General features: G+C 48.4%; 1 protein-coding gene and 1 long non-coding RNA gene across 2 annotated transcripts in view; one reads left to right on the top strand and one right to left on the bottom strand.

The window, feature by feature from the left end:
- The window catches only part of LOC146854836 (keratin, type I cytoskeletal 12-like), a 44,016-nt gene extending 41,372 nt beyond the window's left edge, over positions 1–2,644 (bottom strand). The window contains exon 1 of the mRNA XM_085652208.1: positions 2,210–2,644. Coding sequence (XP_085508334.1) covers positions 2,210–2,644 — 435 coding nt within the window. The remainder of the gene's footprint in view (positions 1–2,209) is intronic.
- Positions 1–16,146, top strand: part of LOC146854835 (uncharacterized) — a 322,348-nt gene that overhangs the window by 236,629 nt on the left and 69,573 nt on the right. The gene's annotated exons all lie outside the window — the stretch shown is intronic.

Here is a 16,146-nt window from a genome sequence, read left to right as displayed (position 1 = left end):
ATGAAGTAGTTTGAATTGCTGTTAGTAAATGCAGGCTAGGGTAGAGTGCGGAGAATTTAATCTATTGTCATATTCAAGGCATTTCAAAGAGACTATTTCTGCTATGCATCTTTACAAATGTGTGGGGGGCACAGCTCCAGCAGATGTGTGTCCCTCTCACAGCAGCTTTAAAGAGGGCAAGCAGTCTGCAATTGCAGAAGAAATAGGATGGTAGCATTGGTGTCTGTTTCTGCACAGTGCTGCATGGGCAGCATCAATATGTTTTCATAGCTTCTTTTACACACTGAAGTGTACTTTCTTTCTCAGAGGTGCAAATGGTTCTTATAAATATTTCAGGACACAAGTGTGATAATGCGCTGCATCGTTAAATTCTTAGAAGGTCCCAAAGGCGAGACCGATTGCATTGCAAATGCTTGTTGTGTGAGTTATCTCCAGTGAAGCATCCTGAACCAGTTAGTGACGGTAGAACTGCCCTGCCCGGCACACCCAACCTGCTCATTTTCTGCCTCTCCTTACAGAAGGTCAAAGCAAGTTCTTGGACTTTCTGCTGGCTTCCTCAGCGCAACCATTCTCGGGGCCTCTGGAAATATGCCTTATGAGACGTGGCGGGTAAATTATGCGGTGAAAATAGGCAAATTATGCGGTATAATTCTGCGCATTCAGTGGCAATACTATCTCAAATTATAAGACACATCAACATACATGCTAACATCTAGATTGTGGTAAAAGGGAGATTTATTTTTTTACCCTTGACTTACATTGAAGAGGAGGAGATTTTAGGCGGTAGACATCTAAAATAAAGTCATTTTGGGCTTTCAAAATTGTGAGTCTCCAGATCGAATGGCATACATGCATTAACACAATATGGGCAAAGTTTTCACGTCATTAGTTCCTCCTTGACATCCAAAGCAACTGGACAGTGGTCAGTTAGATTGTGAAAAGGGACTGGTAATTTATGTGAATGCGTTTGCCCCTTTCTTTAGTATCTTTTGGTCCGTTTCAGCTATAAACAAACATTTTATGTTGAAATATACAAAGTATGCTGTAAATGGTTAAGTATGCGTGTATTTTTAGTATCTCTTGATCCGTTTCAGTTATAAACAAGCATTTTTTGTTGAAATGTACAAATTATGCTGCAAATGGTAAGCTATGTGTGAAAAAATCTAAATCATACAGAAAATCACGAAGGCGCGGAATCGCACAACCCCATTGGCTCGGACTATACTCCTTGTGACCGCGCTGGAGAACAGTACTTCGCGTTATGGGAGACAACAGATCTACGGTTATCAGATAACTCAAAGCCACCGGGACACCGAGGGGGAGATTTACAAAATCACCATGCAACGCAGGGGAGTCCCCCGCGAGGCTGCGCTGCGTTGCGTGACAGGGTGGGAGCAGGAGAGCATCATAGTTTTAAAGATATGGCTCTCTCCTCCCCTTTTCCTTGCGCCAGAGCTAATTGCAGCTGCCGTGCGCCATGCACACACCTTAGTGCCGTAGCGCAAGGGTGTGTGCATGAGTGTAGCATAGGTTATGTACAGGAAGGGTACGCTTCCTGTACAAAATACTAGGCTAGGCACGATGCAAAGCTTTTCCCACTTTACATACGTGTTGCACAGTGCAACACGCATGCAAAGTCGGAAAAGGAAGGAGAAATGACAGCATTTCTCCTTCCTTGTGCCTAGTTGAAAAGGGCGATTTTTCTCACACTAATCTCAATCTACTGTTTTAGTAAATTGGGTTCAGCGTGAGAAACCTTGGGTAGTTGCATAGGAATGCCCATGCACCAACCTTGGCATGCCCCGTGGCGCAAAGTAATGCAAAGCAGCACAGTGCGCTGCTTTGAATTACTTTTACGTTATTTCCAGCATTAAACAAGTTTAGCGCTGGAAAGTTAATTAGGAAAAAATTCTTTTGCGCTGTTTTGTGTCACTTTTGTGATGCAAACACAGCACAAAATCTTAGTAAATGTCCCCCCTAGTTTCCACCCCAGGGCCTTCTTTAAACAAATCAGTGTATTCTGGGAGTTTTAGTTGGATCCTATATAACCAATTAGACTACCCCTTAAACTATAAAACGTGAAAGTATAGCCAACAACTGCAAAAGTTGTGATCCAGTGGTGTGGACTCATCTGCTGATCCTAATTAAAACCCCCACACAACTTAATATGTAGATTCACAAGTTCAAGGCAGTGCCGCATCATGCTTACCCTATTGGTGAGATCCTGAATCTGCTTGTAGTATTTGCTGTAGTCGCGAGCTGCGGCCCCCCCAGCACATCCGGGGTGGTTCTTCTCGTACCACTCCTTGATTTTCTGCTCCAGGTCGGCGTTGGAGTCCTCCAGAGCCCTCACCTTCTCCAGGTAGGAGGACAGGCGGGTGTTGAGGTTCTGCATGGTCTCCTTCTCTCCGGCGGAAAGAAGAGGATCCCCTCCACCACCGAAACCTGCTCCACCACCGACTCCATTAAGCACACCACCAGCATTGACAGATCCAAAGCCGACTTCCATCCCCACCTGGCTTAGATGGATCCCTGGTGCGACACTGAAGCTGCTCCTAACCACTCCACCACCACTGCCAAAACCTCCACCACCACGACCAAAACCACCACCGCTCACCACACTGGAAGCACTACTCCGTCTCATTTTGATGCTATGATAAGCCATGGTGGTGAGCCAACAAGCTTCTACTAAAACGGTGTATGGGGATCTGACAACCAAAAATGTATCCCACCCTTTTATGCAGTATAGAGTGGGCGTTCCATTTCTCATACCTGTCCTCTGCAGGGGTCAAACACCAACACCTGCACCAACTCCTGCTCATTGGGAGGTGCCCTTTTTTACGAAGGTCCTTTTCGCTTGAGTTGTTGGCACCCCAGGGCTGTTTACCATGCATTGACAATGGTCTGATGTGATAGGGGTGGAGTGGAGAGGCCATGCTTGATGCGATTTCTGTTAACACAATTAAGCAATCATTTCCCCTTGTTTGAACCAATTCTCTCTGCCCTGTTTAAGTACATATTTTTCTAGTCCTTCCTTTGTCATCTGTCAACTTTGTGCATGTTCAATGCATTACCATTTATGCATGTGCAAATGTACATGCTGTACATTTACTCATGCATTAAAGGTACAGATAATTTTTTTCTTCAAAAGGAAAATTGTTTTTCCCCATGCAAAAAATCCTTCCCGTTCACATCCACCAATTTTGGAGGTTTTTCCTCCCCATACACACCTGGGGGACAGATGAACACCAGCCATTGACAGGAGTGAATCTGCTACCACATCCAGAGTGAAAATGTGCCTGACATTACCAGGAGTACATGTTTTAACTTCTTGAGAGTGGGACCGTGCCTGCCCTTAACTGGAGTTAAATTCTGACACTATCCAGAATGAGAGCATGCCTTGCAAGAGTATGTAAAGAGCCAGAAGCTTGAACACTTGTGGCCGTGCACCAACTTTCCAACACACCCCAGTCCTACAACGTGCACTCTTGGCCCTGAGATATGATGAGGTCTCATGTAATATTTAGGGGTGTGCGAAACTCGTGTAAAACTTCCACGAATTTTGCTGAAAATTATGCGTAACTATCCAAATGCAGAATTGTCATTTAATGCTATATTTTAGGGCAAATGCATCCTTGTGTCGATTTTTGACACAAGCCACATTTTGTGTTAAAGAAAGCATGAAAAACACAATTGCCGCAAACATCAGACATTCTAATTATGATTGTTTGTGTTGGTCCTTCCTCCAGTACTATAATTTTGCAGAGAATGGTGGCAAAATTACTCAATGTGGCATAATTGCGTAATAACATGCGTAACATGGACTTCTGCGAACTGCGCTGGCATCATTTAAATTTTACCCAGACCTACTAATATTATGCCATACAGATGTGGTAAATATGTCAATACATTGAACTCACGTTTTTTTATGCTATGCTTTTGGCATTTGTCTTGTGCGCAGTCTGGCACTGTATGACGTTGCAGGGCTTTCAGGACTCTGGAGGGACTCTGACGTTTTCATCACAGATGAAGTATAAATGGGCATTGTGAGAATTTAGGTTATTGGTTGAGGGGTAGAAGCCACACTCAGGCAACAACCACAGTCCTGGTCAGGGTGGACCACAAAAGTCACTAAACTAACCTGTGCTTAGCCTGATAGTAGCTTGGCACAACTCAGTCAGGCTGAACTTAGAGGCAAAGTGCGAGCACACAAACAGTAAAAAAGTGAAAACACAACACAAGAAAAATCTCAAACCAGTTTAGAAAAATAGGATACATTTTAATAAATAAAATTACATCAAAATGAATTAAATTCAATTTGTAGAACCGAAGTTAAGATTATTTAAGTTTTTAGTTAAATCTTGCACCCAAAAGATCAAAGCGCCAACCGCGTAAAACTGGTAGCACCAGACCAGGGCAAAGTCAAAAGTTAAGGCAGACCACTATGTAGCATGGTTCGGATACAAGAGGTGGGTTGGCCATGGTCTCTGCTTACCTTTTGAATGTTGTCGCAAAGTTCCTGAGAAGGTGAAGTTTGGCGGGGCAAGGCATCTGGCAGTGTCGGAGGAGGAGCCATTGTCATCAGGGAGCCATTGGGCGGAGTCACTGTGAAGATTTCTGCCTTTGGACATTGTCACTTTTTTGGAAGTCGTAAATTCCCAGTTGGACAAAGCTGCAGGCTGTATCCAACATGGGTTCCACCTTCGCCTAGAGGTCCCGCTGAACAGGGTTTGCTTCTACAGAGCAGAATGTAGCAGGAGCTAAAGCTGAGTCAGGCCGACCGGGAATGCAACTTAGGCAGATCGGCTGGCAAGTGGGACCCAGTCTTCTGTCAGTTTAAAGGCCACGTTTTGGTGGACAATGTTCTAAGTTCCAAGTTTAGGGTTATGCAGGAGCAGTACCACCAACATCACTTACAAGGGTCCAGGACCTGGGGTCACCACTTGAAGGTTAGGACTTGTTGGACTTGGCCCTTTTTGCAGGGTCATCCCTAAACTTTTTGTCTTTCTCCTAGACTTTTTTCTGACATGATGTTGGAGGATTGGTCTACACCTGTTTGGCATATTTAATTTACCCGTCAGACCCTTGTAAAGTGGTATCTCAAATACCCAGGGCTGGTAAATTAAATGCTACTGGTGGGCTTGTAGCGCTGATTGCGCCACCCACCAAAGTAGCTTTTCAAACCTATCCCAGGTCTCTGCCATTGCAGGGCCTGTGCACGCAGTGTTACTGCCGCTGTGACGTGACACCTAAAGTGTGTGCTATGTCTGTGACCCCCCTTTTACTGCATGTCAGTCACCCCTAAGGTAGGCACTAGCTAGCCCTATGGGCAGGGTGCATTGTAGGTCAAAGGTAGGACATGTACCTTAAGTACGTGACAAACAGCCATTTTGGTTTCTCTCTACTGTGAGGCTGTTCTCCCATAGGGATGCATTGGGGATTGCCCGATAAGTGTTTTAGTGGTAATTCCTGATATGAGAGGAGCAGTGTGGTCAAGTTTAGCGTGTTTGGAATAGTATTAATAAATGCTATGCAATGGTTTGCACAGATTTATTATAACTATTTTAGAAATGCTACTTTTAGAAGTTGGCATTTCTGTGTGCTATGTGTCTGCCTGCCTGATGTGAATTGCATGTCTGGCTTTTGAGTGACAGGGGCTGGTGAGGTGTGTGTGGCTCCAGGAGGGGCAGGGTGAGTCAGCACTAGGCTGAATGGGACATCTGCATTTGGAGTAGTGGGAGGAGAAGTCCTGGTCCCTGAATAGGTCTGTGCCTAGCCTGTACAATGCTGGCTCCGCCCCCGGTGGTGTGTCTGATCACTGAGCCCCCACCTGACAAAGGGGAAGAGGAGCCTTGTAAACAAAGTGCTCCAATTCCCCCCTAAACCAGTTTAGGCTGGTTCCCAAAGCTCTGTGCCAGGACATACAAAGCAAATATGTACTATAAAAATGTTGTGCTTGTTTTTGTGCTGTTCCTGTGGTGCTGGGGCCCAGAAGGAACCGCCACGAGGGCTTGCCTCCCTGCTGGACGGCCCTGTGTGCTGGCCTCCCTGGGCCCAGCGGTGTCCTTGGACCGTGAAGGACCCCTAGCACCTCGTGAGCGCTATATTCAAATTGCCAGGCGAGAGGAGCTGGCGTCTGCAGCGCGAGGCTGCGAGGGAATCCCTGAGTGTGGGGTTCCCTCCTGTGCTCCTCATCTAAGAGTGGGTGGCCATCCCGCATTTGGTGTTTTACTGGCGGGTGCCAACCCCGCTTCTGTGCATATTTTAGAAGCGGGTGCCCACCCCGCATTGTGGCGCCAATGGCGAGTGCCCACCCCGTCATGATCTTGATTTAAAGCATGTACCCACCCCGCATGCGGTGTTCGATGGCAGGAGCCCACCCCGCAATGATCTTTAATTGAAACAGTCGCCCACCCCGCGTTTCACCACAGCGACCCGGGGACGGCAGTGCGGCCTGCCTGGAATCCAGGCAAGCTGCCTTACTGTGGGCGGGGCCAAAGAGAAGCGTGCCGGAAGAGAGGCACCGGCCAGAACCCAGGCGGAGTTGTGCCTGGGTGCTGGGAAGCCGCAGAACGTGGAGAGGAGACCGCACCCCGGCGGAAGCGGAGGAAGGAGACGAGGCCGGTCGAGGCACATTGTCGGTGCCTGCCCCGCAGCCTGAAAGGAGTCTCCGGAGAGCCCAGTGAGTGGGCCTCGAGTGGGACAGGGGTGCCTGTTCCAATTTGGAGACCCCCTTGGTTGCAGGGGGCATTTTTCCAAGAGAGGAGCCCTGAGACGGAGGGGCTTCCCAGGCACAGTGGTGCCCGGTCAAATTTCACAGCTGCGCCGCAGTTGCGGGCAGCTGCACCGTGGGGGTAATTTTGTTTATAGACTTCCAGTGGGAACCCACCCAGGCACAGTGAGTGCCAGTGCCTGCATCTATTTTCACAGCTGCACTGCCAGTTAGCGGCAGCTGCAACGTGGGGGCACATTTGTTTTGCCAAGTCCCAGTGGGGACCCAGTAGGCACAGTAGTGCCAGTGCCATTATTTCTTTGGAGGCATTTTGATGAGAAAGGAGTGAGATACACTCCTGTCCTGCCCCAGCGCAGTAAGCGCCCTTTGATGTTGCTGCATTGGCAGCCAAGCCCTGACATTCTGGACACAAGGGCATTGGGCCCCAGAGAGAGGCCAGTTGGCCTGGGAGTCAGGTTTAATGTTGGTAGGGCGCAAAGCTATAATGTGATGCCCCTTACATCATGTGCTTATGCCTATGATGATTCATGTTTACGATTTTTTATGTCTACAGATATTGCTATGAGGTCTATGCGTAATGTGATTTATGCATAATGTTATGCCTAATGTGATGTCTTCTGTGTGATGTGATTTATGCCTACTGTTATTGCCTCAAGGTGGTAACTATTGCTTAATGTGTTTATGCTTATGAGGTTATTGCATAAAGTGTTCATGCTGGTGAGGCCTATTGCGTAATGTGTTTATGCTAATGAGGTTTGGGCCTAATGTGCTTTAGGCCTAATGTGATAAGGCTGAGTTCATTATTGTACCAGTAGTTACTGGTTGTGTTTTATGTTTATTACCTGCATGCTGATGGTTCTGCCCGTGGCACGATTGGCCTGGTCCTGTATATAACCCTCTGTGAATATTGCCTAGTGCCAGTTGACACAGTGTAAATGTGTGATTATGTTTCTAATGTGTTTATGATAATACAAAGGCTATTTTTGATATAACCTTGTGTGGAGTTTCTTTTGTGGTGTACCTAGTGTGTTGCTGCTGTGAGTCTGAGTTGCGCAAGCGCTTTACACATTGCCTCTGGGATAAGCCTGACTGCTCGTGCCAAGCTACCAAGGGAGAGAGCAGGGGATATCTTCAGCGTGTAACTCCCATGCCCTGGCTAGAGTGGTGATTTCTGCCTGGCTTTGGCGCATGCCCTAGCCAACCAGAAATCCCATTTCTAACATTGGTTGTCAGCGGTGAGGATAGGACTTACGTTTGTGCAGTACTACAGCGACAACTGGTTGCACTACAAACTCTGCATTTAGAGAATCACAGGTTTGGGGATTATTTCTACTGATTATTTTCCCCCTAAAACTGTCAGTTTTTTAATTTAATTGTGTTCTCCTGTTCCACTGTGGGTTGTGTATCTTTCCAAGAGGGGGTTAACCTATAATGAGGATAACCTTTTGGAGTACACCCAGAAGGAGAAAGAAAATGACAGGGTAGGGATCACAGTAGGTGGGGAGTATCCCATAGATAGGGAGTCCCTTGCTGGGTCCAGTGCTGGGGGCAGTGCCCCATCCCTTTTCCTGTCCACAGAGGAGTGGGTGGATAGGAGGGAAGAAAGGGAGCATCTGCTGGCGTTGGAAAGGCTCAAAGTGGAGCTAGCGCAGCTGAGTGTGGAGGAGAAAAAGCTAGCTCTGGAGGGTAGGTTATCCCCTGAGTGTAGTTTGAGTTGTCTGGATTCACCAGTGAGGGTGGGGTCCAGTGGTAGCAGCAGAAGTGACTCCAGCAGAGCCCAGAAGATGGTACCTAGTTCCCAGGAAGAGGGTGGCACACCTGAAGGGTATAGGTTGAAGTTCAGGGGCAGTAACAAACTGTCTCACCAGTCTTGGGGGGAGTTGGTGGATGAGTGTTGTGATGCACTGGAAGGTTGGGTGATGGGTAGCATGGCAAATGATTTTGCAGGGCTGTTCAATCTGGTTGTCAGAGATTACATGTTCAGTAATTATTTTCCGGGGTAGTGCCAACACCTGTTGGAGTGTGAGTTCACTGATGCCAGGGAGCTTGTACAGGAGGCAGACCACTGGCTGTGTGCCAATGGGTCTGAAGAGGCATTGGGGAGTGATCCCAAAAGGAGTGGCTAAGGTATCTTAAGGTCCTGTGTGGTGGAAGAGGTTCAGAGTAGCCCACCTAGGTCCCAGTGTAGTGGGAGGGGTGCAGGGGCTCACGTCCTGTCTCATTGGAGAAGGAGTGAATGTGGGACTGTGTGTCCCAAGGTGCCCGAAACCCAGTCTCAGGGCCTGGAGGGTTCCATAAGGGAGTGCCAGGTCGGTGGCCTAGGCTGTACTTGCAGGTCATTTGAGGAGGATTCCTAGTGTCAAGAGAACCTGGAGCGTCTGTAAATGGAGCTCCAGTGGTTCTGGTGTCTGGTGGTGCCGCTCCAGTTGGAAGGGGCAGAAGTCCAGTTTGAGGGGTGAGAGGGGGATGTGTTCCCCAGTGGGAAAACCAGTGGGTCAGGGACCAGCCAGAAGGGCTGAGTCTCCTAGAAGTGACCATGGCGACACCACTTCTGTCCTGGGGGATCTTTGCGCACTGTCAGATGGACAGGGGTTGGGAGCTCTGCGCCAGGCAGACTGTCAGACAACACATTAGTAATGTGTTACCCCTGGGGGATACTGTGTGCATCCCCAGAAGTCCTAGTGTGCCAGGCAATTGCTCAACCGCGGGTTTTTTTTTTATACATTTATAAAGCGCACTGTAACCCTACGGGCATCCTGGCGCTAAGATCCCGGAAGAAAGCTAGCGGGTAGACTGCAGAGCTAAACCAAGTGATTATACCCTAGGAAAGTGCCATGTCTTGACTTTCTTACGAAACATCAATAAATCCTGTATTGGCCTTAGTTCAGTTCAGCCCCAAGGTTGGGAGGCCAGGTTCCGGTTCTGCCTGAACTGGAGGGAAGGACATCTGTAATCAGTGTCCTGACCGGTTTGGCTTTCAGGGGTACCACTCCAGGTGGGAGGGTGCAGAACTCTGGAAGGGGGTGCAGAAGGAGGGAGCCCTCGCCTCTGACCCTGGTACAACCTGAGGGTTTAGACCTAAGGTTGGGAGACTACTTCATGATCAAGAGGAACTTGTTGCCAAAGAGGATAGCTAAATAGACTGAGAGGACTGCCCTTGCTGTGTGATCTGGTGCTGACCTGCAGTTTGCTGTTCTGCTAAGGAGAGGACATGGGACTTTGCCGTGTGCTGTGTCCCCCTGCTTGAGAAAAAGGACTTTGCTGTGTGCTGTGTCCTGAAGGACGTCTCCAAAGGCCTGAGTGAGCTGGCCTCCTGTTAGGAAGTTTCAGCTGGTGGGAGAGTTGTGTTCTGAGGGTGCCTCTCCAAGGAGGAGGGTACGGAACCCCAGAAGAAGAGGTAGGGGGAGGAGAGCCTCGCCCATGACTACTGGTCAACCTGAGGGTGCGGACCCTAGGCTGGAGCATCAGTGTCAGTTTACAACTGCCCTGATGAGGGGTAGAGTGGAGAATGGGTACTATGTGCCTGGGGTTACTGCCCCCCACTCTGAGATGGAAAGGATCAGATACATCTGGATGGCCTAGGGCCTGGTCCTGGCCACGGACAACTACGGAATACCAGTGGGGTAGCCTAGTTGGTCCTGGGAGCTTTTACAGAGTGAACCACATGGTTTCAGAATGGCGTAGAACTGGAGTGTGCCCCTGCAGTTGCGGGCCCGCGTCCATGTTCTATCGCCAAAGGCAGGGAAGCCCATCAAGAAGGTGATTGGTCTACCCTGCGTTTTGGCTGGAAGGGGGCTGTGTTGGACCTGGCCCTTTTTGCAGGGTCTTCCCTAATCTTTGTGCCTTTCTCCTAGCCTTTTTTCTGATATGGTGTAGGTGGTTTTAGGACTGTGGGCACTTTAGCACTGCTGTTCAGTGTAAAGGGTGTGTGCTCTCTGTGGTAAATATGGTAAGGATTGGTCTACACCTGTTTGCCATATTTAATTTACCAGTCAGTCCCTTGTAAAGTGGTATCTCATATACACAGGGCTGGTAAAATAAATGCTACTGGTGGGCTTGCAGCGCTGATTGCGCCACCCACCAAAGTAGTCTTTTAAACCTATCCCAGGCCTCTGCCATTGCAGGGCCTGTGCACGCAGTGTTACTGCCGCTGTAACGCGACACCTAAAGTGTGCGCCATGTCTGTGACCCCCCCCTTTTACTGCATCTCAGTAACCCCTAAAGTAGGCCCTAGCTAGCCCCATGGTCAGGGTGCATTGTAAGTCAAAGGTAGGACATGTACCTTAAGTGTGTGACATGTCCTGGTAGTGACAAACAGCCATTTAAGTTTCTCAATGATGTGAGGCTGCCCTCCCATAGGAATGCATTAGGGATTCCCTGAAAAGTGTTTCAGTGGTAATTCCTGATATGAGAGGAGCAGCGTGGTCAAGTTTAGTATGTTTGGAATAGTAATAATAAATGGTGTGCACAGATTTATTATAACTATTTTAGAAATGCCACTTTTATAAGTTGGCATTTCTGTGTGCTATATGTCTGCCTGCCTGATGTGAATTGCATGTCTGGCTTTTGAGTGACAGGGGCTAGTGAGGTGTGTGTGGCTCCAGGAGGGTCAGGGTGAGTCAGCACTGGGCTAAATGGGACATCTTCATTTGGAGTAGTAGGAGGAGAAGTCCCTGGTCCCAGAATAGGTCTGTGCCTAGCCTGTAAAATGCTGGCTCCACCCCCTGTGGTGTGTCTGATCACCGAGTCCCCACCTGACAAAGGGGAAGAGGAGCCGCCCTGTAAACAAAGTGCTCCAATTCCCCCCTGAACCAGTTTAGGCTGGTTCCCCAAGCCCTGTGCCAGGGCAGACAAAGCAAATATTTACTATAAATATAAGGGCTGTGACCCATGAATGTCGTGCTTGTTTATGTGCTGTTCCTGTGCTGCTGGGGCCCAGGAGGAACCGACACGAGGGCTTGCCTCCCTGCTGGAGGGCCCTGTGTGCTGGCCTTCCTGGGCCCAGCTGTGTCCTTGGACCGTGAAGGACCCCTAGTGCCTCGTGAGCGCTATATTCAAATTGCCAGGAGAGAGGAGCTGACATCTGCAGCGCGAGGCTGTGAGCGAATCCCTGCATGTGGGGTTCCCCCCTGCGCTCCTCATTTAAGAGCGGGTGCCCACCCCACATTTGTTTTTTTACTGGCGGGTGCCCACCCCGCTTGTGTGCATATTTTAGAAGCGGGTTCCCACCCCGCATTGTTGCGCCGATGGCGGGTGCTCACCCCGCAATGATCTTGATTTAAAGTGGGAGCCCACCCTGCATGCAGCGTTCGATGGCGGGGGTCCACCCCACAATTATCTTTAATTGAAACGTGAGTCCACCCCGCGTTTCACCGCCATGACCCGGGGAAGACAGTGCGGCCGGCCCGCAAGCCAGGCAAGCTGCCTGACTGTGGGCAGGGCCAAAGAGAAGCGGGGCTGGAAGAGAGGCGCCAACCAGAACCCAGGCGGAGTTGTGCCTGTGTGCCGGGAAGCCGCAGAACCAGGAGAGGAGTCCGCACCCAGCGGATGCCTATCCCGCACTGGCCCAACCGCGACGGAAGCAGAGGAAGGAGACGGAGATGGTCGAGGCATATTGTCGGTGCCTGCCCCGCAGCCTGAAAGGAGTCACCGGAGAGACAGGGGAGTGGGGCACGAGTGGCACAGGGGTGACCGTGCTAGTTTGGTGGCCCCCTTGGTTGCAGGGGGCATTTTTCACAGTGTTACCCGGTCAAATTTCACAGCTGCGCCGCAGTTCCGGTCAGCTGCACCGAGGGGGTAGTTTTGTTTATAGAGTCCCAGTGGGGACCCCCCCCCCCAGGCGCAATGAGTGCCAGTGCCTGCATCTATTTACACAGCTGCACCGTCAGTGAGCGGCAGCTGCAACGTGGGGGCACATTTGTTTTGCCAAGTCCCAGTGGGGACACAGGAGGCACAGTAATGCCAGTGCCATTATTTCTCTGGGGGCATTTTGATGAGAAAGGAGTGAGATACACTCCTGCCCTGCCCGCAGCACAGTGTGCGCCCTTTGATGTTGCTTGATTGGCAGCCAATACCTGACATTCTGGGCACAAGAGCATTAGGCCCCAGAGAGAGGCCAGTTGGCCTGGGGGTCAGATTTAATGTTGGTAGGTCGCAAAGCCCTATTGTGATACCTCTTACATCATGTGCTTATGCCTATGATGATTCATGCTTATGAGGTTTTATGCCTACAGATATTGCTATGAGGTCTATGCGTAATGTGATTTATGCGTAATGTTATGCCTAATGTGATGTCTACTGTATGATGTGATTTATGCCTACTGTTATTGCCTCAAGGTGGTTCCTATTGGGTAATGTGTTTATGCTTATGAGGTTATTGCATAATGTGTTCATGCTGGTGAGGCCTATTGCGTAATGTGTTTATGCTAATGAGGTTTGGGCCTAATGAGCTTCATGCCTAAGATACACAAGGGGATTACCCCGGTTCCTGGTCGCCCCATTGTTTCTGGAATTGGCTCTATACTAGAGCCTCTTTCAAAGTTTTGTGATCATTTTCTGCAACCCCTGGTACGAGGAATACCCTCCTTTGTGAAGGACACACCAGATGTCCTTAGGATTATTGAGAACATACCTGACACAGGAGAGATTGACCTCCTCGTCACTCTCGACGTGGAGGCCCTTTACACCAATATTCCCCAGAGAGCCACCCTGGAAGTTATCAAGACTGCTCTGCAGGCACTGGAATGGTCTTCCCCCACACTGGTCTCATTCATAGTGGATTGTGCTACCCTGGCTTTGACTGAACATTTCTTTGAATTTAATCAAAAACTCTATCATCAAAGCTAGGGTACATCTATGGGGAGCACCTTCGCTCCAAGTGTAGCGTGCCTCTATATGGCAGCATTTGAGAAATATGTGATTTTCAACATTACTAATCCTTATCTTAACAACCTGAAGTTATGGAAACGTTTTATCGATGATATCCTGATTTTCTGGCAAGGGGAACGCTCCACCTGTGATGAGTTCATTAGATGGATTAATGACCAGAATGAATACCTCAAATTTTCCCACACCATATCAGAGCGCACAATATTATTTCTAGATCTGAATATTACACTCTCTGAGGGCACTTTGTACAACTCTCTACAAAAATCCCACTGACCGCAACAGCCTACTGCTATATAATAGCCACCACCCCAAAGCGTTAAGAGACAACCTACCCTTTGGTCAATTTTTGCGCATCAGGCGCAATTGTACATCAGTTTCTGATTATAGAACAGAGGCCAACGTTCTAGCATCTAATCGTAAGGCCAGGGGCTATCCAGAAAAACAAGTGCGGGACTCTATGAAAAGAGCAAGGAACAATCCATGAGAGACACTGCTTGAGACACACACAAAACCGACCTCTGACATCCTTACCTGCGTCATATCTTTTACACCTGACTCAGCCAGAATCAAGAAAATCATTCTGAGACATTGGAGTATTTTGGATACCGGTAATTTACACATACCAAAACCCAGGTTTGTGTATAAAAGAACACAAAACCTGAAGGATGTTTTGATTCACCTGAGACCAAGAAAAAGCACAGCTAATACACAGAGAACTCTTTGGGGCCTCCCCTTGGTAACTGGACATTATGCTTGTGGGTCGTGTGTTGTCTGCCCACTCACCACTACAGCCAAAGAAATAACTTTCCAGACCAATTTCAAATGGATTCTGACAAAGCACACGAACTGTAACACCAAACAATGCATTTACATGATTACCTGCCCTTGCAGCTTGAATTATGTAGGTATGACCATGCGCACTGTCAAAACCAGGATAACTGAACACAGGAGTAATATACGGTGTCTAAGGGTCACCACCAAACTGTATACTCACTTCAGAGACGCACAACACTCCGCAGATTCACTACATTGGATAGTGCTGGAGGCCAACCCACAGATTTAAAAAAACTCGCTGTTCAGGCTTGAACAGAGATGGGTACTCAGAGTGTCCACACATACAACCGGTCTTTACGATGAAATTCCGTGGGGTGCACTCACATAGACTGATTTTCCAACCTATTGCTTTCTACTTCCACTCTATAGTGTGAGCCTCTCCTGTACCTCGCTAGTTTGATTGTACCTTTTTCTATTAGGGTTGTGAATCTCACTATCCTGACTGGCCCCCTTTAAATATACACACCGACCTATACCTCAGAGGATGTATCATTACACCACCGTGAGTAACCGCTCACCGTCGCTTCCTTCCTCTTTTCCTTACACTGCCTTTTTACTGGGTGCTTCTATACCATTCTAGCAACCCCAGTGGTTATCCTCCACTAGGGATGTATGACGTTACAACGCGTGCTGTTACAACTCGTGCTGTTACAACAAAACTTTTACAACGCAAATGGATTTACAACGCTATGCCATTACAACGCAAGTCTTTACATCGACTTGCGCTAGATGGCGTGCTAACATTAGAAAAGTGTAATTTACTATTCCAACTCCAGTCCACTTAACAGTAGGGAAGGTGTTGGGATAGTAAACTACACTATTTGTAATGTTAGCACGTCATCTAGCGCAAGTCGATGTAAAGACTTGCGTTGTTATGGCATGCGTTGTAAATCCACTTGCGTTGTAACAGTTTCGTTGTAATGGTAGTGCGTTGTAAAAGTTGCGTTGTAAAGGTTGTTTACCTCCACTAGTTTTATATATTACATCTCATGACCATCATGAACTAGTTGAGAGTTTTTTGTTTATCCCTTTCATCGAGATCATCTGTCACCGAGATACCTATGGACAGTTGTTGACATGTTCTGACTCCCCTTGCGAACAGCATTTCAGCACCGCACACTGGATGTAATGCTCTGCAGCTTACTCATGTTATTTTGATATGGTCCTGCGGCATATCTACCTACTACAAGATGGCCACCTCTCATCTCCGACTTCCCTCATTAATGTCAGCATCCACGTGAGAGCTGAGGCCGCCACATGACAGTGGTTACTCGTTTTTAACTACCTTTTATCTTAATTTATGACTTTCCTAACTAGTTGAGAGAGAATTGTTTATCCCTTTCATGGAGATCATTTGCCACCTACATACCTTTGTAAAGTTGTCTACACGCCCCGACTCCCCCTACGATCAGCGTTTCAGCGGCGCACGTTGGATGTAACGCTCTGCCGTTTACTTATGTTTAATTGACATGGTCCCGCGGCATTTCTACCTACTACAAGATGGCCGCCTCTCTCCTGATCGACTTCCCTCATTACTGCCAGCATCCACGTAAGAGCGCAGGCCGTCACATGACCACATAGACATCATGACGAAGACGTGCTTTAAAGCCATGGCCGCTGGCAACCAGATACCATCCCAGCGGCAGGGTAGGTCCTTGCCTGTTTGCGTTCTTAGATGCTGGTTAGTACCC

The sequence above is a fragment of the Triturus cristatus genome, chromosome 4_1 (assembly GCF_964204655.1).
Source record: "Triturus cristatus chromosome 4_1, aTriCri1.1, whole genome shotgun sequence".
Classification (NCBI taxonomy): Eukaryota; Metazoa; Chordata; class Amphibia; order Caudata; family Salamandridae; genus Triturus; species Triturus cristatus.
The sequence above is the reverse complement of the archived record's forward strand: the minus strand, read 5'-3'. Positions and strand labels throughout refer to the sequence as shown.